This window comes from Chanodichthys erythropterus, chromosome 2 (genome assembly GCF_024489055.1).
Source record: "Chanodichthys erythropterus isolate Z2021 chromosome 2, ASM2448905v1, whole genome shotgun sequence".
NCBI lineage: Eukaryota > Metazoa > Chordata > Actinopteri > Cypriniformes > Xenocyprididae > Chanodichthys > Chanodichthys erythropterus.
Genome location: NC_090222.1, coordinates 34,618,154 through 34,645,650, shown reverse-complemented (window position 1 = coordinate 34,645,650; position 27,497 = coordinate 34,618,154). Strand labels below are relative to the sequence as shown.

The window sequence follows — 27,497 nt, the reverse complement described above, 5'->3', positions numbered from 1 at the left end:
AATTCTAAGCACTTTCATATTTTTCACATTTGTTACAAAAATATTTCAAAAATGACAATGGAAAATAAAAGGCATTGCAATAATGATTGCATATTTTAATTCTCAGATTTAAAGGGAAGCATTATAGTAAAAAAAACAAAACATTTCTGGAACATTTAAAAAAAAAATTAAATTACTATATATAATTTTAATTTCCTTGGCAATTTTAAATGCTACATTGTAACATCAAATGGGTCTTTAAGAACAGTTTTCAAAACTGCAATACATTCATTAGGGCCAACAAACTCACAGGGATTGGGATGCCAAAACCTTTTACATTTCATTTAACTCTAGTGCACAAAATACTACTGTCACCAGTCACATTCACATCTAAACCTCTTTGAGCAGAAAAACAGACACCTACTTAAACCACACAGTGAGCGAGAATGTCTGCCGTCGAACTACAAATAGGCCTTTGGAGAAATGCAGAACCCTTCCGCCACTAACCACTGAAACACCTACTTTTCCTTTTTAACCCAAGATCCCTTTCATAAACGGCCATTAAAATATCATTACCACCATGTGACAGACCTTAAAAGCTTGTTAGAAAAGGTTCCGCTAAAATTTGTTCCTTTATGCAGCATTAATTGCACTAAATTACAAGCCTACTGCTGAACGTACCTGTCCTGCACCGTTCGGCCAGACAAAACAAGTGCAGTATTCTGCTGAAGGACAAAATGAGAGATGGAGGTTAACAGCTTGGGCAAACACAATGATTAGCTTTGATTTCTAGTTTAAGAACAAAACGTAACTAGTGTCGCATGAGCAAAGAAACTATTTTGAGTTACGCACTACATTGCACCGGAATACAAAATCATCAAGTGCACTGACAAAATGCAATTAAATATAAAACCAAAAGCTTCGTGCTTCAATATAAAACACTCTGTATTGTATGCCATAAACCTGCAATGAACAAAACAATACCACAGAAATGTGACCTGATGCAGAGAATGACATATACCTCAAAACTGTTCACTAGATGTCTAGAAACATCTAAACGACAGTGAAGGACTCCAGTGCAGCCCCATATTCCCATGAGATGCAGTTTAGTAGGAGAATGATGCTTAGATGAGCTAAACGGTACAATTTATCCTTCAAGATACAAAACAGATTTTTTTTTTTTTTTTTCTAGAAATATAGCCCTTTTCCCCCTCAATTAATTCATGTTACTGTACCTATAAGGCGTTCCAGTAAATCCAAATAATTTGCCATTGATAATAAAGGGACATTACAAATATAAGTATATAAAGGGGCAAAATTTCACCAATACACCAGCAAATTATTCCCCATAATTTTCAACCATTGTATATTTTGATATGCACACATCATAAAATTGGATTAATGGTGTTATTCATGATGATATTAATGCAAATATAAAATCCCTGATTAATGCTATTATCATTTTCCAGTTAAAGCTATGATAACATTAATATGTAATAGTGCTGTCAAACGATTAATCGTGATTAATCACATCCAAAATAAAAGTTTGTGTTTGCATAATATATGTGTGTATACAGTGTATATGTATTATGTATATATAAATCAGGGTTGCCAGGTTTTCACAAGAAAACCCACCCGATTGCTACTCAAAACTAGCCCAATCACATTTCACGAGTGTAAAAATTGCGTTCCGGAGGGTAAAATCCGCATTTTTGGCTGGGCTCCCCATGTAAAAGTCGCATTCCAGAGGCTAAATGTCATGTTATTTGGGGTCACTTGAACCCGCGGACATGAAAAACAACCCGCAGCAACAGTGTAAAAGTAGCCCAATACTCAGTACACACACATGCAAACACAAACTTTTATTTTGGATGCGATTAATCGCGATTAATCGTTTGATGCAAACATCATATTCTGTTATATAAAAACCCTTAAACTATGTTAAAATCTAACCTGTAAAAGTCAACATTAGCGTCATTCAACCCTCGACCTTTCATGTCGATATCTAAAGATTAAAATCAAAGGCACAATGGTTAAATAACACCTGAAAGGTCGCGATTATCATCAGGGTTTTCGGCTGGCATAATAAACCTTAAGTATAAAAGGAAACTAGAATATATGATCTCAAATAGCATAAACATTTAGCTTTTTAGTACAAAAGTATCAATGCTAGAGGCTTTTATATCAGTGAAAGTGCGCTAGTGAAATCTTCGTAAAATCGTCTGGAAAGGTGCACAGTGAGGTGTGGAGTGGTCAAGAAAGCTTGTTACTCCTGATGAGGGTGGGCACCGCTAGAGGCCGAAGTGCTTTGGCGAGGTGTTCGTGGTAAACCGGCGCTAAAGATGCCGATGATGCCCAGGTTGAGCAGGACACCCATTGTGAGAGCCCCCACGGTACCTAGAAAGGAAGGTAAAGCGGAGTGGGACATCAGCCACACTTTGCGAGACGTCATGTCTGTCAACACTGCCTCCAGCTGGAAATGGGTGCCCACGACCGCACATATGTGAAAGAGCTGGTGACTGTGACCTTGGAGGAGAGTGAGTGAAAAACTAGTTAAAAGAACCATGCGACACCTGTGTGAACCTCTATAACCATTGAAAACAAATCAAAGACAAACATAAAATCTTTAAAAATGAGGTACCGATGTAGTCGAAGCGTCCAGGGGCCAGTCTCTCGGGCAGGTGAGATGCAAACAGGAAGCATGTGAGAAACGCAAAGAACAGATGGTAAGAGTGGCTGGCCAGAGCTTCGCTGGGACTGCAGCTCCCCCAACAGCACGACAGCAGCTATAGACACACATGGAGAGAGACACACACTGACATCCATAAAAAGAGCATTCATATCTGCAGTGTTACATACGCAAGTTTTGCTTAAGTACTTCATTTACATGTGCTACCATACTTACTCGGTAAAACAGTGGGACACTATCAAAGAGGAAGGGGACAACAAATGCGGCCGTTCTCAAGATTTTACTTTTGTGTGGGAACTGCAACTCTACAAACCTGTTACAAAAGACAGAGGAAAATGCACCCTCACTGAAAATGTTTTATTATAGGTAATATGTGTTCATAGTTAAATGTGTTTTGTTTGTTTGTTTGTTTTTAAATAGTATGAATAGCAAATGTTTTAAATAAAAATATAATTAATGCTGTCAAATCGAGTAATTGTAATTAACTGCATCTCACATAAAAGTTATATATATATATATATACACATTACACACAAACATACACACACACACATATTACATATTTACAAACTTGTGTTAGATCGTGATTATTCGATTTGACAGCACTAAATATAATATAATATAATGTAATATAATATATGGTCAAACAGAGTAATCGCAATTAATTGCATCTAGCATAAAAGTTTGTGTGTGTGTGTGTGTGTATATTATATATATATATATAAATATATATATATATATAAATATATATCAACTCACACACACACACACACACACACACACACACACACACACACACACACACACACACACACACACACACACACACACACACACAGACTTTAATGTTAGATACAATTAATCATGATTACTTGATTTGACAACACTAAATGTAATGTGTATATTTCATACACATACACAGATTATAAATGTCTATACCGTCACTTTTGATCAATTTAATGCATCCTTGCTGAATAAAAGTATTAATTTATTTAATTTCTTTCCCAAAAAAAAAAAAAAACTCTTACTGACCCAAAACCTTTGAACGGTAGTGATAATGTTACAAAAGCTTTCTATTTCAGATAAATGCTGTACTTCTGAACTTTTTATTCATCAAATAATCCTGAAAAAAAAAAAACAGTGTACACAACTGTTTTTAACATTGATAACAATAATAAATGTTTCTTGAGCAGCAAAGCAGCATATTAGAATGATTTCTGAAGGATCATGTGACACTGAAGAGTGGAGTAATGATGCTAAAAATTCAGCCTTTCCAACACAGAAATAAATTGCATTTTAAAATATATTAAAATAGAAAACAGTTATTTTAAATTGTAAAAATATTTCACAATATTACTATTTTTGCTGTATTTTGGATCAAATAAATGAAGCCTTGGTGAGCACAAGACACTTCTTTTAAAACATTAAAAACACACACATTATATAATACATATTTACAAACGTTTGTGTTAGATGTAATTAATCATGATTAATTGATTTGACAGCACTAACTATAATATAATGCAATATAATATAATATATACCCAGATATTTTCTATTTTATGAAGAACATGAGAGTGCTTGATCATGCAAAAGTTTCAACCACAATGCAAGGTCATTGTGTGCGGTTGTCAGGGTATTTCAATATGATGTCTATGATGGCTAATGCTTGTTGTCATGTGGCTGGTTAATGGTGCAATCCAAACAAGCCCAACCACAAGTCTATATGATATTCTGTCTTGACAAAATATAAAAAAATGGCATATGTAGTACTAAGTAATTTTAGTGGATGTATGGATATAAACATTTATATTTATAGTTAAATGCTTTTTAGTTTTAAATAAATACATATAAATGACTATTCTGTAAATATGTCTCCCTTTCATCATCCTCCAAATCTAAATCATCATACAGTCTCTCATTTAGAAAAGTCGAAAAATTGCACACCACTTCTCAACACCTGGAAGATTTGAGGCATCAGAGCGTGACGAGTTATGTGCCAAAGTTTAATATTATATATGAGAGAGAGTGGTGCTTACCTAAGTGAAACTAATTAATTCAACAACCAGTTAAGTTCTTCTGTAAATAATTTATTAAAATGACCGAAACCTTTTGTGCAACCAGGCATAAGATCAGAACAAACAAAGGTCTGTGTGTGAGAAGGACTTCAGTTACATAATTAACTCCCTATTATTTTGAGTCTGGGTAAAATGACCTCTGCATTAGTTCCGGTAATCACAGACTTAGTAAATGAGTCTTAATTAGCCTGAAAAGCACTCTCACCTGGAGTAGCAGGACACGCTGGTACAAAAGAGCGAGTTGCCGATGGCGATGGTCACAAAATGCTGGTGAAGCCAACTGTTTACCCAGGAGTCGGGCATCACGTACGAGCCGTATGTGATGCCGCAACCTGAAAAAGAGTATGGCATATTTAAAACATAGACATACGCATATCAGAATATTTCTATTTAACAAAAAAATATATTATTGAAGAAGATTAATGCATGCTTTCATTCTGAGTTTTTAGCTTCAGAACAGAACTCTATGAATCTAGTATAAATGAAGAAGATGTGTTAACAGTTTGAGATCTGAACAAAGGAACTATAAACAAAACATTTCCATAATTGGTCCCAAAAGGTATTTGGAGACCAAAAAAAAAAAAGAAAAAAAAACTGACTTTAAACAACATTATAACAACATTATTTTTAGTGCATGTATGGATGGATATGTTTGAAATGGCATATTACCAAAGTACTTCAATTATTTATGAAGTATGTTGTAGTATGCATACTGTGCATAGTAGGGGAGAGTGGGGTACGATGAGCCATTTTTACTTATGTGGTCCTCAAGATAAGGGAAAATGAGGCAGAAGTACAATGAAAGTATCTAAAGTAATTTCAGGTTGTTTCCTATCATTTTAAATGATCAGAATACATCTATTACAAAGGGTTCTAAAAATATGGCTTCTTGTATATATATATATAAAAAAAAAAAGTGTTCCTGTGGCTCAGTTTACCCCAGGTTAAGGGTAAGTTTATCAGAGTCAGTGAGTAAGTTGCACCATCTCGGTGTAAAATGACCATCTAACTGAATCTGAATCAAACCCATGTGAAATTGTAAAAATAATTTACCTTTTTTTAAAAAAAAACAATTTAATAATCAAATTTCCTTTTACAAATAATCATATTTATTTTCTTAAAGCTAACTTAACCAACATAAAACCAACCAAATGAAGTTGAAATTTTAATATCTTTTGGTGTTCAACAATGTGTTGAACACCAAAATTGTAACCTTCCTAAAAACAAACTAAACAGAGAGTTTGTGGAGTGAAATTAAATAAAAACTAAATTAGAATGAATGAATAAATGTCACTGAAACTAATAAACATTTTAGTCAAAAGTAGTTTTTCTGCGATGTCGACCGTGTTAGGCCATTAGAGACTACAGATGGAAAGATCTATATGATTAAGCATCTTCTGGTTCATATCAGAGAAGGAGGTGGTGTACTTGTAGACTGTTCCTATCAAATAAACGCGAAGAAAAAAAAAAAAAAAAAGATAAACTAAATCAGTTGCATAATATTACATTGAAATTATACCAGTCTATACTTCAGAGATTTAACTTAACTTCAGTGCTTTATGGTGGTTGGTTCCAAAATATATGGTCACATAACAATAAAGTATATGGTTACCAAGATACAGGGGGTGGGTCAACTTACTCACTGGCTCATCTTACCCCACTCTCCCTTATGTGATTTTTTTTTCCATATATACCTGGATAAACTGCCTAAACAATGTTTACCCAAACTTAAAAATGTAACTGAACTGTTATTTCCAACAAAGCACAGTGATGGTTATGTGACAACAACATGGTATCATACTGTTTAAAATGTTTACCTTTGCATACTGCATTATATTTCACATACAGTTTTAAGAAAAACAGCAGGCAGTATACGGCATATGCTGCACAAAAAGAATAGTAAAAGTATAAAAATACTGAATAGTTAGAATATAAAAATAATGAATTTATTCTTTTGTTATGCTTGGCTATTGTGCTAGATCTCTGCTGCTGGAAACACACAGCTATACTGCTTCTCAAAGGCAGTAAAAGAGGTCTTTGCCACAACTGGAAAACATGACCGGAGGTGGATTCCACAAATGAAAGAATAATATTTTTATTAGACTACAGGAGTTTGCAATAAAAACTCACTGCTCTACACACAGGATATTGAACAGCTGACCAAACCATCATCCAGAACAGACTTTTGTGGCTGAAGTCAAATGAATGGAAATACTGCAGAAATATGCTTTTTTTCTAAGTATAAACTAGATTTCCATTTGAAAGAATAATCAATCTTTAATCAAGAAAATTAGTCTTTAAATGTTTAAAGGTGCATTTATAAATCACTCTATAAGGTAAAGTGTTCCGTGCATATTAAAATTGCGCTTCGATTTTGCTCACGCTTCTTAAGTGGCTCGAACAATACGTGTAGTTCTTCAGCCTTCACTCTTTATCAATGCAGACTTTAAAGCTTTTCTCTGGAGCCAGAGCATTTACTTTCTTTCCTTTGAAGTCATACAATAAAATGCCAGCAGTGTGTTAGACGGCTCATTTCCTCCAAAGACTGTGCTTTCCATAACCTCACATCAACCCTCCAAGATTCATTTCTACTGCCGGCCCCTGTGAATTTCTACAATTTGACAATGGCTTTACATCAGAATTGTGTTTCTTTTACTGGCCCAGTGTAGGAATTTCTATATTCTGTCAAGGACAACAAATGACAAGCAGCGTTCTGGCACATTTATCTCACAATGTCATGCATTTACATTTATGCATTTGACAGATGTTTTTTTATGCAAAACAGCTTACTTTGCATTCAAGATATACTTTTTATCTGTTCATGCATTCTCTAGAAAAAAAAATGACCTTGATGTTAGCACTATGCTGTATTGTTTGAGGTACAGGAAGGCGGTGTTGTTATTGTTAACTAAAACTATTAAAAAACTATTTTTCGGTCCTTGAATTAAATCTGAAAAAAAAAAAAAAAAAAGTATTATTTATTAGACCACGTCATAATAAAGACAAAACATTTATTAGGCAAATAACAAACTGAAACAACTAAATAGTCTTTATTCATACATCATAACCAAAAAAAATTATAATTTTATATTTATTTTGTATGGCCTCCTTTGGCCTTGATAACAGCTTGCATTCTTGCTGGCATTGTTTGTATGTACTTTTCCAAAGTCTCTGTTGTTATTGACTTTTAAATAGTTTCTAGCTGTTCCCAAAGACTTGCTTTTGATTAAACTTTTGTGCGATCTATCTTTGAATCCATTAAATCCCAACAATAATTATATTTTAGCATTAGAAACACTAATGTGACTAAAGAGCAGATGTGGCACAAACCTTACACTGGGTGGTGGTCTAAATATGTTAAGCACTGTGTGTATGTGTAAATATATATATTTATATATATGTATACACACACACACACACACACACCCACCCAGTATATGCACTGCTTGACTGGCTTCTCTCTTCTGTCTCAGACGACGTCATTTTTGTCCTGTGTTGGCCACCGTAGCTTCTCTATATTGCAATTTGCAAACTCACCGCTAGATGGCACTAAAATTTACACACCGCACCTTTAAAATAAAAGCTAATGCAAAATATTAATAAATATTATAATAGTTTATTATTAAGGTAACACTTTATTTTAACTATATGTAACTTTGCAACTCCATGTCAACTAACTCTCATTAGAGTAACAGTAGACTTCTTAATATCTGCAAACACTTTGTTTTGATGCTCCCAACAGACATTCTACTGACTAAAATGAACTTTGAAACTACAAGTTAGCGTTTTCTACTAACCCAAACCCTAATACCTAACCCTAACCCTAACCTAACAGTCTACTGATAATCTAATGAGAGAAAGTTACTTAGTAGAATGTCTAAAGTGGACTATCAAAATAATGTGTACCATTATTAATACTAAAATAACACTGCAGGAATGTCTGTTTTATTTATTAAGGTTGTCCCTTATAAATAAATACCAATACTTACATTTTCTCATGAATTTATTAAAAGCAGTACCATTGCACTACCTATTTTCAAACTGCAACTAAGTTGTGTTACTAGTTACCTGCTTGATATAACTGCTTTTGAAGAACTAATTTGTGAATTTGACAAGTTTGTCAGGTTACCGGCATGAAATCTTTCCAAGATATTAAAGAGTTTTGTTTGTAGGCCACTTTTTAATAAAATTTGAAATGTCTCTTACCATTTATGTTGAGAATGTCAAAAAATGTCTAGCATGAAAGCTGCAGCGTAAACCATAGGTTTACTTGGTAGTCAAAAGTCTAGCTATGCTAGACTAAATCAGTCTTAATTGATGTTGAAATTTGGTAGAAAAGGCCGCTGTGTAATGATAATAATGTGTTTATCTATGGGTCAATAGGGTGAACAGTACCTAAATGGCCAGATTTACTCAAAACAAACAGGAATGGAATCACCCAGGAGAACTGGAGCATACCGAGACTGTACAGGCTGAGCGCTCCGTAGTCGAAGAAGTAGCAGATGTGACGCGCCTCGGCCGACATGGTGCTAAAGGTGTGAGCACAGCTGGAGGTGAAGGGGTACAGGCAGATCAGAAGCATGTAGACGAGCAGCGGCCAGGAGTAGCTCTCCGTCAGGAAGTCCAGAGTGGAGCACAGCATGCTAAACCGCCACAGGAAGTACCTATAATAGCACAGCACAAGTCCTACATGGGGTATTTATGTCTTGTGAGCAGGTGAGCTGGTTAAAATTTTATCATGGTTTTCACAAGAATATTAAGCAGCACAACTGTTTTCAACATTGATAATAATAAAAAAAAGTTTATTGAGCAGCAAATCAGCATTTTAGAATGAATTCATATGACACTGATGACCTATAAATATAACTATAAATAAATACATACTGTAACAAATCAAAATATATAATATATTAACAATATGATATAACAATAGAGCCTGCTCACACAACACTATTGTGATATATACACATTACCATACTGTATATAAAATTACTTGTAACCATATTTAGGTCATACTGCCCACTTGTTGACATAACAAATAATACTTTAAGTAATCTGTTTAGTCCCTGTAAAATCTGATATTGCATAAAAGTGTCTGCTTATAAGCTAGATCATAATTGCATAATAAAGCAGCTCAAACAAAGCTTCAAACTACTAGCTCTGGCACCAAAAGGAGATCACATGTTTAACTGGGCACTTTACCAGGTTGGCAGGAAGTGGGTCCAGATATTGACTGTCTCATTGGTCATTTGAAAACTGCTGAGAATGCAGTCCAGGGCTGAGCTCTTGGGATGGCGGTATCCAGACATGATGCCATCCTCTCTAAACACCTGCAAAGATGCACCCGGATGTTTAAAATGCATGCAAACATCTAAAGAATCATGAAAAAGGCAATGAACATTCCTCCAAAAACCATCTTTGTGTTCCACAGAAGAAAGAAAGTCATAGTTTGGGATGATATTAGGTGAGCTAATATTTTAAAGTGCCCCTTATTATGCTATTTTAAAAGGTTCCTAATTTTGTTTTGGAGTCTCCTACAAAAGGTCAAAAAACACTTGTTCTCATAATATACAAACCCGATTCCAAAAAAGTTGGGACACTGTACAAATTGTGAATAAAAAAGGAATGCAATACTTTACAAGTCTCATAAACTTATTTTATTCACAATAGAATATAGATAAAATATCAAATGTTGAAAGTGAGACATTTTGAAATGTCATGCCAAATATTGGCTCATTTTGGATTTCATGAGAGCTACACATTCCAAAAAAGTTGGGACAGGTAGCAATAAGAGGCCGGAAAAGTTAAATGTACATATAAGGAACAGCTGGAGGACCAATTTGCAACTTATTAGGTCAAAATCACAACATGGGCTCAGGAATACTTCCAGAAAACATTGTCGGTGAACACAATCCACCGTGCCATTCGCCGTTGCCGGCTAAAACTCTATAGGTCAAAAAAGAAGCCATATCTAAACCTGATCCAGAAGCGCAGCCGTTTTCTCTGGGCCAAGGCTCATTTAAAATGGACTGTGGCAAAGTGAAAAACTGTTCTCTGGTCAGATAAATCAAAATTTGAAGTTCTTTTTGGAAAACTGGGACGCCATATCATCCGGACTAAAGAGGACAAGGACAACCCAAGTTGTTTTCAGCGCTCAGTTCAGAAGCCTGCATCTCTGATGGTATGGGGTTACATGAGTGCGTGTGGCATGGGCAGCTTACACATCTGGAAAGGCACCATCAATGCTGAAAGGTATATCCAAGTTCTAGAACAACATATGCTCCCATCTAGACGTCATCTGTTTCAGGGAAGACCTTGCATTTATCCAACATGACAATGCCAGACCACATACTGCATCAATTACAACATCATGGCTGCGTAGAAGGAGGATCCGGGCACTGAAATGGCCAGCCTGCAGTCCAGATCTTTCACCCATAGAAAACATTTGGCGCATCATAAAGAGAAAGATGCGACAAAGAAGACAGTTGAGCAACTAGAAGCCTGTATTAGACAAGAATGGGACAACATTCCTATTCCTAAACTTGAGCAACTTGTCTCCTCAGTCCCCAGACGATTGCAGACAGTAATAAAAAGAAGAGGGGATGCCACAAAGTGGTAAACATGGTCTTGTCCCAACTTTTTTGAGATGTGTTGATGCCATGACATTTAAAATCAATTATTTTTCACTTAAAATGATACATTTTCTCAGTTTAAACATTTGATATGTCATCTATGTTGTATTCTGAATAAAATAATGAAATTTGAAACTTCCACATTATTGCATTCTGTTTTTATTCACAATTTGTACAGTGTCCCAACTTTTTTGGGAATCGGGTTTGTACATTGCAGCATCACCTCTTTTCTCACAGTGTCTAAAACGGTCCAATAAAGGATTCGGTCTCTCCAAACCCCTCCTTTTTGAGAGCCTACTCTGCTCTGATTGGTCAGATGGCCCAGTCTGTTATTAGTCTACTCCTTTGAAAGTGTATGAAAAGTGGATTTGCTTTCGCAGTGCAAAAAGCTTCTTCCAGGACTTAGCTACAACTACAGTGTTTGAGGGCAGTTCAAAGCAGACGTTGTTTGGGGGCAGCCAATGAAGACCATAGGGTGGCATTATGCAAACTTGGTACAAGCCTACATAATATGTAGGTTTGTGCAGGAAGACAGACCGAAATTGGAATACAGAATTGGTACTTTCTTTTGTTGTGCACTTTTATCACTGAAACTTTGCAGACCTTTTACATTTGCAAACAGCTATATTACACATTGTACATGAAAGGTTATATAAGAAAAAGCATAATAAGGCCATTCATCTGATGTAATCTTACTGAAACAGTGCTGTGCTGGACTCTTTAAGAAAGATTAAAGCAGAACTGAAAACGGTGGCTTGCACCACATGATCCCACTTATTTGGCTTGTAACTTTTAAGTACATGCAGGATTTCCCAGGGATTTCCCTTAAAGGGGAACAGAACTACAATAATAAACGATTTCAAGCTCTCCCTTTGTACGTCCCGCCCTCACCTTTGGCACCTGGTGGATGTCAAAGAGCTGCGGAAGTCTGACGCTCAGCATGTCTGCGGGCAGGCGCAGTGCTCCCCTCCCTCTCTGACAGGCCTGCTTGAGTCTCTCCCTTCCTCCTCGACACAGGACGCACCACAGCGGACACTCCAGGCCCCGGGACGGGCCCCCTTCCCCAGCCTGCCACCTCACACACTGAGCCCAGCCCCAGCCATGACCCTCACCAGTGCCCCGCCACACAGGAAACACTGCAGAGAGACAGACAGAGAGAGACAAACCGATTATTTGACCCATATGCAGTGAAAAGAAAGCTGGATTACTGCTGAAAACTCACTTAATAAGCTTTGAATGAATGGATTTGTTTCAGGACCCAAATTTTACATTGTGCGTTTAGTACCACTTGATGCCTAATGTCATGAAACATTAATATCAACGATATGCAAAACATATGGAAGAATGGAATGAACATAGGAAGAATGAAATTAAAAAGGAAAACAAAAAATATAATTATTAGAATTATTAACATTAAAAAGTTTGAAACAGTTTTACAAAGGATGATTTGCAATTTTATGTAATGTAAAGATTCACACATTCATGTAGCATTGTGTACTGTATGTTCTGAATGGCATACTATCTACTAAGTGCAGTACAAAGTACACTACTGTTCAAAAGTTTAGGATTTTAATATACTTTCATTCAGAAAAGGTGTAGTGAATTGATCAAAAATGAAAGTAAAAACATTTACAATGTTACAAATGAAAAAAAAAAAAGTAATATGGTTCCACAAAATTATTAAGCAGAAGGCAAGGCAATTTTATTTGTATAGCACATTTCATACACAATGGTAATTCAAAGTACATAAAGAAGAAGAATAAAAATAGAACATAAGGAATAGAAATAACAGTAAAAACAGAATTTTGCTATCTGGATAGAAAAGCTAGGAAGTCTTAGGGAGCTTTTTTTTTGTTGTTGTTGTCCATCAGAGCAGATCTAAATGGATCGTCCTCACACGACAGGACCGTTACCTGTTAAGGCACTTCAAACTGATAAACAAAGTTTCAACGATTGATTGATTGTTTTCAACATTGAAAATCCAGTTTTGGCATTACAGGAATGTTACATTTTAAAATTTGTTCATTTAGAACATTTTTAAATTGTAATATGTCACAATATTACAGTATCAAATGAATAACTCCTCTGATATAGTCCACTTGAAGGAGTGAAGGGCTGCCGCTTTTGCATAGTTTGTGCATGCTGTTAATAATCATCTGATACTTAAACGATGAAAACATTTATCTTGAACTCTGGCATGGAAACTATGTGTAAACCTTAATTAAACAATTTAATAATCAGTTAATGAATTTATGCCTGTATGATATTACGCTGTGGCCACATTGGACCAGTGCGGTTAGGAAAATGAATGGATAAATGATTCAGCTGTGGGCGCCATCTTCTGGCGAGACGTGGAAATTCATTCGGCACACGACTCTCAAAGTGCATTATGGGTATTCCCTAGCCGTTGAGCGTACATCAGTCCTACAATCATTTTTGCAGTGCATTGTGGGATTGAATGAGTGCACTCGATACTGTCCACTATGGTTTTGGACACCACTACAAATGGCTGTCCCCTCAAATAGTGACATATATAGGGGGCGATTTCGATCACAGCCTTTATATATAGAGTGACGGTGCAGTCATATTACTATGAATGGGAGAAAGTGCAACACGCAATATGGCAGAATAAGTCCCGCCTTCTAAACAAAAAAGCCAATCACCAATTGGTTTGATTTGTTATACAAACAGTCAGTTTTCGGAGACACACGCTTATGATTATGTATGTACATTGGCTGGTCCAGGCTGAAAAATGCAATTTTTTGTCATGATTTCTGCGTTTATAAACAAGATTTAAGAGACAGTTGTTGTCAGATTTCAATGGCGATTTCAAATATGAAATTTATTTGTAAGCTTGGTGAACAGCTTTGGAGAATATTATGTTTCCCCATTCAATAATTATGTAATTATTAATTATGTTTCCCCATTCAAAAAGATAGGATCTGCACTTGCATGACTGAAGAAGCTGCCTGAGAGGCGTTTCAAAGATGGCCGCAGAGTGAAATTACTTGCCTTAACAGGACTTTGGCTGTATCTCACAATGCAATGCACTTGACTTGACCTATCATTTTCAGTGAGACAAACTTCTTCTAACAGCTTCTTGACTGATTTTAAAGACTTTTGTACACAAAATATGATTAAAAATGTTATATAACTTTATATTCCTTCCAGAGACCAAAACTAGATGCCGCACACTGAATTACACATGCATCATGTGACAACCACATGAGCATAATATAGTTTAAAGTTGTGATAGTCTTTTCTTCCTTATGTTGATATATATCACAGTTCTTCAACACAAAACTTGATTACTAGATTTTGTCCATGGGGAACTGATTGGATGGTTGTGGTTTCCTATTGCCGTGATGATAGTGACAGTTTGCCCCACCCTCGCACTGAAAAACATCATCAGAAAAGAGAAGAGATGTCGCTGCAAGAGTTATTTGGATTAAAGATTAGGACACATCACTTAGAAAAAAATAAGGATGTGCACGGATAAATAATTTATAATAAATGTAGCAATATTCTATAAATAAAACAAGAATGGTCAATTTTGATATCATGGTGACTTTAAAATGCTTATCATTGCATGCAGTTCCACATCTGCATTATATACTGTGCAGTATGCAGTAAGTAGTACATGCCAATATTCCATTTTATACTATTACAGAGTGAATTCAGAGAAACCATGTGCTTTAAAGCTTTAACACTCAAATCAATCCCAGATATCTTATCTTCACACACCCCAGTATGGGCCTCCTGTTTGAGTATTTCAACCAATAACAGGGAACATGACTTGGCACATTGGTGACATTGCATGATACTGTTACAGGAAAACAATTCTGCACAACTTTTGAGCAATAAAACCATCCTCTTGGAAGCTGAAATTCAACTCTTTAGCTCCAAGTACCTGCCTCTCTAAAGGGGTCCGTGCTTTGCTTTGCATAGTGGCCAATTCTGCAAACTAGAACAGAATGTGCTTTGTGAGGGTCACAGAGTTGCCTGTTGACACACGGAGCCGTATGAAAATGAGCACAGTTTCTGCACACGGACAAACGGCAGTCTAAACAAAGCAGATGGAAATGCTTGACCAGTGACTCTACATAGGAGCTTTTCTAGCTGCTTGCTCTGTGGATTTGTCTAAATGGAGTGCTATTAAAGTTGGGTGACATAGCTAAAAAAAAATGTCTCAATTTTTTCAGCTAATTACAATTCATTATATTTCTCAGTATTTACAGTGTTCAGCAAAAATGAGTACACCCACTTTGAAAAACAATATCTCAATAAACACAAAAACAATTTCCAAAATGTTGACAAGACTAAGTTTAATATAGTTAAAATAGTTTAACGTATAACATGAAAGTAAGGTTAATAATATAACTTAGATTACACATTTTACTCAAATTAGGGTGATGCAAAAATGAGTACACCCCACAACAAAAACTACTACATCTAGTCCTTTGTATGGCCTCCGTGATTTTTAATGACAGCACAGAGTCTTCTAGGCATGGAATGAACAAGTTGGCGACATTTTGCAACATCTATCTTTTTCCATTCTTTAAGAATGAGCTCTTTTAGAGACTGGATGGAGAGTGATGCTCAACTTGTCTCTTCAGAATTCCCCATAGGTGTTCGATTGGGTTCAGATCAGGAGCCACTGAATCACTTTCACCCTGTTCTTCTTCAGAAATCCAACAGTGGCCTTAGATGTGTGTTTAGGTCTCATCACTCCAGAGTACAGAGTCCCAGTAGTCTTCATCTTTGTCAGCATGGGCCCTGGCAAACTCTAGGTGGGCTTTTTTGTACCTGGTCTTTAGGAGAGGCTTCTTTCGTGGACGGCGTCCATGCATGCCATTCCTCTGCAGTGTACGCCATATTGTGTCATGGAAAATAGTCACCCCAGTTTGGCTTCTCTTCTTTAGATAACTGCAGTGAACTTGCATGCCGATTCTCTTCATCCCTTCTCATCAGAAGACGCTCCTTTTTCTTTCTCAGGTCTTGTGACATTTCTCTTCCATGTGGTGCCATTGCTGACAGCATGAAATGGGAACTGTCTGCTGGACACCTGTGTAATGAATAATTGGACTCACCTGTGGTTGAATTCTTGTTAAATTAGACATTTGTAGTCTAAAATTTTGCTTTGCTCCAGAGACTTTCAATGGGGTGTACTCATTTTTGCATCACCCTAATTTGAGTAAAACTGAAAAATGTGTAATCTAAGTTATATTATGAACCTTACTTTCATGTTATTAGTTAAACAGATGTTATATAAAACTTTGTCTTGTCAACATATTGGAAATTGTTTTTGTGTTCATTGAGATAATGTTTAAAATGTTACTTTTCAAAGGGGGTGTACTCATTTATGCTTATCACTATATACAGTAAAGGGATATTTGCATTGAATGGCTTAAAAGGGTGATATTGTTTTTCTGACAATGCATGCAACCAATGAATTCATATGCACAAATATAAAAAAATAAATTGTGATAAACAATTTTAACCTATAGATTCTGTTCATCAAAATCCATGAAAATGTCAATATCCAGAATAAATGAAGATTGAGACTATCCATGAGCATTTGTGAGTGTTTGAAACAGATTTTGAATCAATTCTTTGAAACAAACTATTTCAATGATTCACAAAATCAATCAAACTAACATTGCTACTATTTAAATGACCTAGTAATTATGAAACAAATCTAATGATAATGCTCTTAATGGACAATTAAAAAGCACAAAAGAGTATAATAAATTACAATTGTAATAAAATGAGCATTGTGTCACAGTGTTATTTAAATGTTTTGTTTAATTGTTTTTTATGATTATAGTATTTATTAATATTTTGAATAAGCTTTCATTTTATTTCATTTAAATTTAAGTTTAAGTTTAATTTAAGTCATTTTGTTATGCTATTGTCATTTTTTTTAAATAATTTTATTTAGCTTTAATTTTCATTTAGGTTTTAATCAACTTAAAAAAAAATTGCATTAGTTGCCAAGGAAACATTATTTTTGTTTTCTATTTTTAAGTTTTTTTTTTTTATTTATTTATGTTTTACATCTAATATTTATATTTTATTTTAGCTTTATTTTGATCAACATTTCTTTTTAAATCGTTTTAGTTAACAATATCAACACCGGTCCAGCATGGAAGAGAGCAGCATGAACATTCGGCTAAACATTTCCTTTTGCACTTTACGGATAAATGAATGTCATACAGGTTTTAGAGCATCATATGTGTGATCGAACGATGACAATTTTCATTTTTAGAGGAACTACTCCTTTGAAAGCACATTACAGAAAAAAGACATCCAACCACAACAGACGGATTTGTATAAACTGATACAACCGATAAATTACTCCCAGTCAGATCGTGCAGGGCTGGACATCCATTCATGGAATATGCTGTCATTATTCCATGGGCCAGTGTTGATCTTACGGATTAACAGATTGTGGAATGTCTCATCCATCAGCTGTTTCTATGGAAGTCAAACATAAACATAATTCTTCTGACACTGGAAATGAAGTTCTCCCCATAATGCCCTCTGGGAAACGTGTTATTCAGAAACAAACAGCTTGCAAACATTTCTCATCCCAGTTGCCACGGCTCGGTTTGAATTGGATGGTTTATTTTTTTGTTTTGTTTTTTGCACACAACATGTCTTGTTGATGGGTGGAGATGTTTGGATCCCAGTCTGACTAACTAAATCCCATGACACACAAGTTTTTGTCAAAACAAGAAGAGAAGATGAGCTCAGCTAAAGCTGATGCTGGTGTGTGTCCCCACCAACTGTGACCATCAAGAGAGCTGTTATTGTCACAATTCACTGACGTATTTTTGATCAAAATGGGATATTCAAAGAATGGGATGTTTTATCCATCAGGAACTGATTGGATTGTGAAAACCAACAATACATACAAGAATGAAGCCAGATGGTTAGAAGAGGGCTCAGTGGTGTGAGCAAAAAATGAAAGTCTTATTCAAGCCCTTATGAGGCCAGAAGTGTTAGCGAACACATAAATTAGCATATTATAGCGACACCTAGAGGTGAATATGTGTCATTGTATAGCCTAGGTAGTGGGTGGAAATTGGGACCCATAATAATCTAAACGTTTTACAAAATTTTCACTAAAGAACCACAAGGAAAATTTATATTTAGTCATTTCCAATAATATGCACTACCGTTTTAAAGGGATCGGTTAGATTTTTTAATGTTTTTGAAAAAAGGCTATTATGCTCAGAAAGACTGCATTTGTTTGATTAAATTAGAGCAAAAACAGTGATATTATGTAAACTATTGTCTATTTGAATATATTTTAAATGGTAATTTATTTATGTGATGACAAAGCTGAATTTTCAGCATCATTACTCCAGTCTTCAGTGTCACATGATCCTTCTAATATACTGATTTGCTGCTCAAGAAACATTTCTGATTATTATCAATGTTGAAAACAGTTGTGCTGCTTCATATTTTTGTTGAAACTGATTTTTTTAGGATTATTTGATGAATAGAGTACTAGAAAATAACAGCATTTATAAAAATCATTTGTATAGCAATGTAAATGGCTTTGCGTTTTTGCTAAATAAACATTAATTTCTCTCTCTCAAAAAAAAAAAAAATAGAGAACAGTTGTGTTTCTCACTAAAACATTGTAATTAAACATTTGAGAGAGATGACACAGACAAAAGTTCTGCAAAAATGATTTTAGCCAGAAATTAAGTGTAACTCAATCTGAAATGGTGAAGTTTCAAGTGAAACTGGATATTGAAAGAGAGAAAAGGGCTTGACTTAAAGGGTTAGTTCACCCAAAAATGAAAATGATGTCATTAATGACTCACCCTAATGTCGTTCCAAACCCATAAGACCTTCGTTCGTCTTCGGAACACAGTTTAAGATATTTTAGATTTAGTCCGAGAGCTTTCTGTCCCTCCATTGTAAATGTATGTACGGTATACTGTCCATGTCCAGAAAGGTAATAAAAACATCATCAAAGTAGTCCATGTGATATCAGTGGGTTAGTTAGAATTTGTTGAAGCATCGAAAATACATTTTGGTCCAAAAATAACAAAAACTACGACTTTATTCAGCATTGTCTTCTCTTCCGGAATCCTTTCCATTGAATTGATTCCATTGAACTGATTCCATTGAATCATTTCATCTGTCGGTGTTGGTAATGCACTTTTACGTCATTGTTTTTGGCAATTAGGACATCCGCGACATGCACACTTACGCACCATTTTAAAAAATATAGCAATACCAAAATACAAGCAATGTAGAATAGCTTGAATACAGCGTGCGTCTCCCTCAGACTGTAAACGAAGCTCGGGCGCACCAGATAACATGTCAGCAGCGTCACTGCGGAGTCGTGAACCACACTCCAGAGCAGAAGGGGGCGGCAATGCACCCATAAGCTGGATGCCAACCACCGTAAAACAGGAAAGAATAAGAAGAAAACAGACCCAGAAGAGAAGACAATGCTGAATAAAGTCGTAGTTTTTGTTATTTTTGGACCAAAATGTATTTTCAATGCTTCAAAATGTCGCGGATGTCCTAATCGCCAAAAACAACCACGGAGATGTAAAAGTGCATTACCAACGCCGACAGATGAAAGGATTCCGGAAGAGAATACAATGCTGAACAAAGTCGTAGTTTTTGTTATTTTTGGACCACTGATGTCACATGGACTACTTTGATGATTTTTTATTAACTTTCTGGACATGGACAGTCTACCGTACAAACACTTTCAATGGAGGGACAGAAAGCTCTCGGACTTAATCTAAAATATCTTAAACTGTGTGCTGAAGATGAACGGAGGTCTTATGGGTTTGGAACGACATGAGGGCGAGTCATTAATGACATCATTTTCATTTTTGGGTGAACTAACCCTTTAAAAACAAAGGCTAAGTGATGTCAGACAAATAGCAAAACCATTTTAGAGACCGTGCAAGTTATTTTGATTGGAATTTTTTCAGTTATCCCACTTAGAAAAACAATTTTTCCATTTGGAATAACATGCACTGATGAATTGTTCAAAATAAGGTAAATTGCATTAAAAAGGTAAATAGTGTGAATTTTTATTTCACATTCGCTCATGAACTACTGCATAATCCGATTTAGAACATATCAAAACAAATGTTTCATGACCTTGATTTCTGGGTCCTTGTGTGTTTCTCGCTCCAACATCTCACCCTCTACAGTAATTCTGACATTCTTTCTCTGGCTCGTGATTGTGTCACAAGATCTGCCTCAATGGATGTCTTTATCACTGCGTGTTGACAATAGAGTGCCTATGCATGCATGCAGCCTGTATGCGCATGTTCTGTTCAGTTCACATGTAACTGCAGTAACTGTTACGGACACTATCTTGGGCTCTGAGCATTCCACTGTCATGTTAATACACGATCATGGGATGAAGTTGTCTGGCTACCACCTCCACGCACAAGACTAATAATTATGCAAATGGCTATACTGGGAGAACAGGAATTTTCCATCAAGTTTGAATGACCATTTATCAGTGAGCAATGCAGATTAGGTTTTAAACGCTGCTGCAAATTTTAAATGGCCAATAGAAATAGATTTCATAGAAAACATGTCTGTTAGCACAACCAAAACCTGTTTTGGAAGGTAACATTTGAATTAATTTTGCCTGAGGCTTGTTCATGGAAATGAAAGCTTTTAACGATACGTGCACTGGGCAGAAACTGCACCTTACATACATTACTGAAATCTACACCTGTAGATATGAGTAGGTTTAACCAATGTTTAGTGCTGTTTGCTAAGGCATTGCTTATTCTTAAAATGTAAGGATTTGAACAAACCCCAAACCTATTTTGTAAGCGATTATACATAAAATTTTTACCTGGCAGACCATAAAACAGGCAAAAGAAAATCCCACAGAATTACTTTGAAAACTCAATAGACAATATGGCTTAAACAATATCACATGCTTTGCAGCTATATTTCAGACTTTGGAAAGAATGGAAGTGAAAAAAAGTTCCTCCCCTCCTGGAAAATGCTGACTATGCAGTTCATGTAGGCGAAATCATCCTTAATGCACAGGAACAGTGAGAAGAAAAGGAACATAAAGGAAAAAAGTGAGCTTTTCAAAGGTCATATGGCTCCCAACAAGAAGCAGAAGATATGAAACACATGTAATATTCAGAATAACTTGGGAAAAGTTATTTTTTTTGTGAAGTGAATCCATTTTTTGGAAGTGAACAGTCAAGCAACCAGCAAAAAGGAGTTAAAGACCCTGTCATGTGGATAAAACAAGATTTTTTTCTGAAGCAAATACAACGATGAACCAAAACATTCTGACCCATAACAGGTGAAGTGAATATCGTGAAGCGAATCAACGTGTTGGATGCAGAAGAAATGGTCAGGAATAAAGATCTTGACTTTGACAAGGGCCAAATTGTTATGGCAAGGCGACTGGTATCTCTGAAACGGGAAGGCTTGTTGGGTTGCTCCTGGTCAGTAGAGGTGAGAATTTACCAACAGAGACAAACCACAAATCGGTGACAGGGTTTTGGACGCCCAAGGCTAATCGATGCATGAGGGCAATGAAGTCTATCCCATCTGGTCCGAGCCAACAGAAGGTCTACTGTGGCACAAGTCACACAAAATGTTAATGATGGTTATGTGAGGAATGTGTCCACAGCACACAGTGCATCAAACTCTGCTGTGTATGGGGCTATGTAGCAATCAGTGACCTATGATGATTCCTGTACAATGGGCATGTAAGTGTCGGAACTGGACCTTGGAGCAGTGGAAGGTCGCCTGGTTCAAGGAGTCCAGATAGTTTTACATCACGTTGACGGACGTGTACGTGTGCATTGTTCATCTCGGGAAGCGATGCACCAGGGTGCACTATAGGACGATGACAAGCTGGTAGAGTGAGTGTGAAGCTCTGAGCAATGTTCTGCAGGGAAACCCTGGGTCCGGCCATACATGTAGATGTAAATTTGACGTGCCACCTACCTAACCATTGTTGCAGACCTGGTACACCCCTTCAAGACAATGGCATTCCCTGGTGGAAGTGCCGTCTTTCAGCAGAATATTGCACCCTGCCACACTGCACACATTGTTCAGGAATGGTTTGAGGAACATGATGAAGAGTTCAAGGTGTTGCCCTGGCCTCCAAGATCTCAATCCAGTTGAGCATCTGAAGGATGTGCTGAGCCAACAAGTTCAATCCACGGTGGCTCCACCTCGCAACCTACAGGACTTGAAGGATCTGCTGCTAACGTTGGTGCCAGATACTACAGGACGCCTTCAGGGCTCTTGTAGAGTCCATGCCTCAGCAGGTCAGTGCTGCTTTGGCAGCATGAGGAGGATTAACATAATATTAGGCATTGGTGTGTAAGTGGTATTTGCCTGTGCGAAAGATACAATGGTGTTGTGGTTGCTATGCCATTGCTATGGTGTTCTAAGTGGTTTAAACATGCTGTCATTCTGGGTGGTTAGTAATACGTCGCTACATGGTAGCTAGAACACTGCTTTTTGGTTTTGCATACTCGACCAAATCAAATCAGTCGCCCCAAAAAAGATTTGACAAAATTTAGTTTTTAGAGATGTCAGAGTTCAAGGATTTGTTCACTTAAGAATTAATATTTACTCACCCCCATGTCATCCAAGATGTTTATGTTTCTTTCTTCAGTCGAAGAAATTAAGGTTTTTGAGGAAAACATTCTAGGATTTTTCTCCATTTAGTGGACTTCAATGGCTACCAACAGGTTGAAGGTCCAAACTGCAGTTTAAATGCAGCTTCAAAGGGCTCTACACGATCCCAGCCGAGGAATAAGGGTCTTATCTAGTGAAACAATCGATAATTTTCTAAACGAAAAAAAAAGTACCTATCCAGTTTACAAAGTGAAAGTGCAAAGACTAAGTCAAATAGCCTTTACAAAAAAAATGGACGATTTTGAAGTTGGAGGAGAAAATGAGATGGATTTTTTCATCTTACCATGGTACTTCCGACTACGTCACGCGTGACCTTTCCAATATGATTACGTAATGCGTGGCACATCGCAGAGCAGTGCAAGAGAAGCATTTGTGGTTAAAAAGTATATAAATTTTTACTTTATTCCCTTATTCCTCTCCTGGGATCGTGTAGAGCCCTTTGAAACTGCAATTTGGACCTTCAACCCATTGAAGTCCACTCTATGGAGAAAAATCGTGGAATGTTTTCCTCAAAAACCTTAATTTCTTTTTGACTGAAGAAAGAAAGACATAAACATCTTAGATGACATGGGGGTGAGAATTTTAATTCTGAAGTGAAGTAATTAATGTGTTAAGATATTATATATGCTTGAATATGCAATAATTATAACATTTGAAACTTTAACCATAAGATTAATTGGGATTATCTTATTCTATTGATAGCCTTAGTTGAAATTGAAAACAATTCTGCATATAGTTTTTAAGTATCTCCCTTTTCTAGTGGCATACATATAAGAATAGTTTGCACTTAAGTTTCTTTTTGCCATTGACACCTTTATCTTGAGTTTTAAGGTAATATTCTTTGTAAAACAGCGTTGGAACAGTATTGTGAAAAGCACTATCTGAATTGAATTAAAATGCTTTTCTTCTGGTTCATACATTTAACATTAACAGCGAGTAGAAAAAAAAGTCAACTTAAAGCCGTGATGAAAGGGAAGTTGCGACAGATCTTTACTTCCATAATGTGACATACATCTGAGTATAGCGTAAGTGGGCGGGGCACTCAAAAATGCAAGCTTGCAGATAAAAAAATTAAACAAAGAGATGGATGTTATATATTCACAATAAGATCTAAAACATGCATTAACAAAATAGATGCTCACTTTAATACAAACTAAATATTTTCTTTTGTCTTTAGTACAATGACAATTTGTCAATTATTTAATTTAGCAAACAACATGTCTTCATCATGCTTAAGCTTACGATTTCTAAAACAGTATAAATGGAACTGCATACATGAGACTATATAGCTGCTCTTATATTTAAGGAAGAGGGTCCCTCACAAGTGGATCACCATATTTGGTGGTCCTTGGCATCAAAAAAATTAATGCATCTAGGAATAAAAGTAAAAAAGGAATCAATACACAAACCATTTTTTGTCACATCCTAAAAGCCGAAAATGCTGCATTGTGACCACCAGTTTTAGCAAGCTTGGCAAACTACATTTAGAGTCCACACAATTGTCTAAAAGAACAAAAGAAGCACATACATGTAACTTTCTTCATATCTTCTGGTGGAAACGTGGAACTCAGGAGGGCGTCCAGCACAAAAAGAGACTGCTGCTGTCTGTACTACAGTAATGGGTGTTTAAAAGAGGCCCTGTATTACTTACAGAAGCCTGTTCACGTGGACTTATGTAGTGGATAGACTATGTTCCATGTGTGTTCGAGGAAAAGACAGGCAGTTCTGCAAAAGCAACCACGCTCTCCCATTATATGCACGCTAGCTATATATATACTCTCACCCATGGGGAGGTGATCAGTGTCAACTCAACACTTCCACAATTCACAAAATGCCAAACGCATTTTCTCAACTTTAGAAACTCAAACTTTTACTGTAACTTTAAGATGATCTAATCTTCAAAACTTGAACTTGAACATTCAAACTTAACACAACAACACCCAGTCCTCCGCTCTGATGTTGAGTTACATCACACTTCTACTTTTTCCTCACCATCTTCGCCAGAATGACATATTTGTGGTGTTTGTGCGAGATTTCAGGTTGTTGTGAAGTTCACTGCCTCAATATAAGCCATTGCATGTTCACAGAAAGCGTATTTTGTCTTTACATTCCTTTATATCTCATTCGAATAATTTTTTTGACACTTCAAATAAGTTAAAGTTTCCAACAAATGTGACATTATGGGTTAAAATACCAACATAAAGCTCAATGTGCAAGAGAAAATGTAAAGTCCAAACCTTTGAGCTTGATCTGGTCTATGAGATCATTTGCGCGTGCCAGTTGGAGATGTGAGGTCGCCAGTTTGGGATCCGAAGAGTTACAGTTAATGGAAAAAGCAGCGCGAAATAACTACTGATCCATGGCTGAACTAGGTTCTAAAGTTAGTGGACAGACCCGAGAATCATTCGGGCTTTGTGTGTCCCTCACATTCCTGGGGAAAGGAACACAAACAGCAGTGAAAATCCCACCCTCCGCGCACGAGCTTTTTCTCATTGGATGGAGACATGAAAGCAGCCCAGTGTTCAAGATCAGGAGACCAGCGAGAACAAAGCTCGAAACTCGTTCAACTACTTTTAACGTTCTCGTTCTGTTTCTAAGAAAGAGAAGTAAAAGTAAAAACTAGCCAACAAAAATGAGGGAGAAATGCATAGGCTATATAATCGATCAAAAATCGATTTTATGCAACGGTTATTATAAAATAAAAATATTAATGTTTTCATTAACACAATATTTTATTCGGGTTTTTTATATCTCATTAAGTGGCATTCTTCCACTTTTGTATAACAGGCATTTATATTTTCATATTTTCAGTTAGTCTAGTCATTAATATACTAGTCTATTAAGGATAATAATAAAGATATAATTAGTCATGTTTCGTTCGTTTTTATTTATGAATGTGAAAAACAGTTGAGTCAACGATTTAAAGGTGCCATTGAACGTTTTTTATAAGATGTAATACAAGTCTAAGGTGTCCCCTGAATGTGTCTGTGAAGTTTCAGCTCAAAATACCCCATAGATTTTTTTTAATGCATTTTTTAACTGCCTATTTTGGGGCATCATTAAGAAATGATCAGGCTGCGGCCCCTTTAATTGCTCGCGCTCTCCGCCCTCTCCCGAGCTCTCGACTCTGTCATTGCATAAACAAAGTTCACACAGCTAATATAATCCTCAAAATGGATCTTTACAAAGTGTTCGTCATGCATGCTGCTTTCATACATCGGATTATGTGAGTATTGAATTTATTTGGATGTTTACATTTGATTCTGAATGAGTTTGATAGTGCTCCCTGGCTAACGGCTAATGCTACACTGTTGGAGAGATTTATAAAGAATGAAGTTGTGTTTATGAATTATACAGACTGCAAGTGTTTAATAATGAAAATAGCGACGGCTCTTGTCTCCGTGAATACAGTAAGAAACGATAGTAACGTTAACCACATTTAACAGTACATTAGCAACATGCTAACGAAACATTTAGAAAGACAGTTCACAAATATCACTAAAAATAACATGATATCATGGATCATGTCAGTTATTATTGCTCCATCTGCCATTTTTCGCTATTGTCCTTGCTTGCTTACCTAGTCTGATGATTCAGCTGTGCACATCCAGACGTCCTGCCCTTGTCTAATGCCTCGATCATGGGCTGGCATATGCAAATATTGGGGGCGTACATATTAATGATCCCGACTGTTAAACAGTCGGTGTTATGTTGAGATTCGCCTGTTCTTCAGAGGACTTTTAAACAAATGAGATTTATATCAGTAGGAGGAAACAATGGAGTTTGAGACTCACTATATGTAATTTCCATGTACTGAACTCTTGTTATTTAACTATGCCAAAGTAAATTCAATTTTTAATTCTAGGGCACCTTTAATGACTCCCTTAAAAAAAAAAAAGAAGTACCCCCAACATAAAAAAAAAAAAAAAAAAAAAAACTTAAAGGGGTAGTTCATCCAAAAATTTTGTCATCATTTACTCCATCTCAAGTATTCTTTCTTCTGTTGAACACAAAAGAAGATATTTGGAAGAATGTCGGTAACCAAATAGTTGATGGACCCCACTGACTTCCATAGTATTTTTTTCTTCTCTATACTATGGAAGTCAATGTGGACCATCAACTGTTTGGTTACCGACATTCTAAATTCAAAATACCTTCTTTTGTGTTCAACAGATGAAAGAAATTCATACAGGTTTGGAACAACTTGAGGGTGAGTGAATGATGACAGAGTATTCACTTTCACAACAAAACATATGCAGATAATAAAGAAACATAACTGATAGAGAGATTAATGAAATGAAGGGCTAAATAAATAAATAGGCTACATAACAAAATTAAGAAATTATAATTGAATGGGGTTAAAAGACTGGGTTGAGATTTATAATTTCTTGTAGCCCTATATTATTTTATGTTCTTATATATTCTTTTAACGTATAA

At 36.1% G+C, this 27,497-nt stretch overlaps 1 protein-coding gene across 1 annotated transcript; it reads right to left on the bottom strand.

Annotated features, from left to right (window-relative positions):
- On the bottom strand, positions 1-25,569 carry paqr6 (progestin and adipoQ receptor family member VI). Its single transcript, XM_067396899.1, has 8 exons — positions 25,298-25,569; positions 12,270-12,514; positions 9,949-10,076; positions 9,205-9,410; positions 4,952-5,078; positions 2,885-2,981; positions 2,621-2,765; positions 1-2,505 (listed from the first exon to the last, which is right to left on the bottom strand). Exons 2-8 carry the CDS (start codon positions 12,318-12,320, stop codon positions 2,246-2,248), a joined length of 1,014 nt encoding a protein of 337 aa, XP_067253000.1. The 5' UTR covers positions 12,321-12,514; positions 25,298-25,569; the 3' UTR covers positions 1-2,245.
- Positions 25,570-27,497: the final 1,928 nt, after the last annotated feature.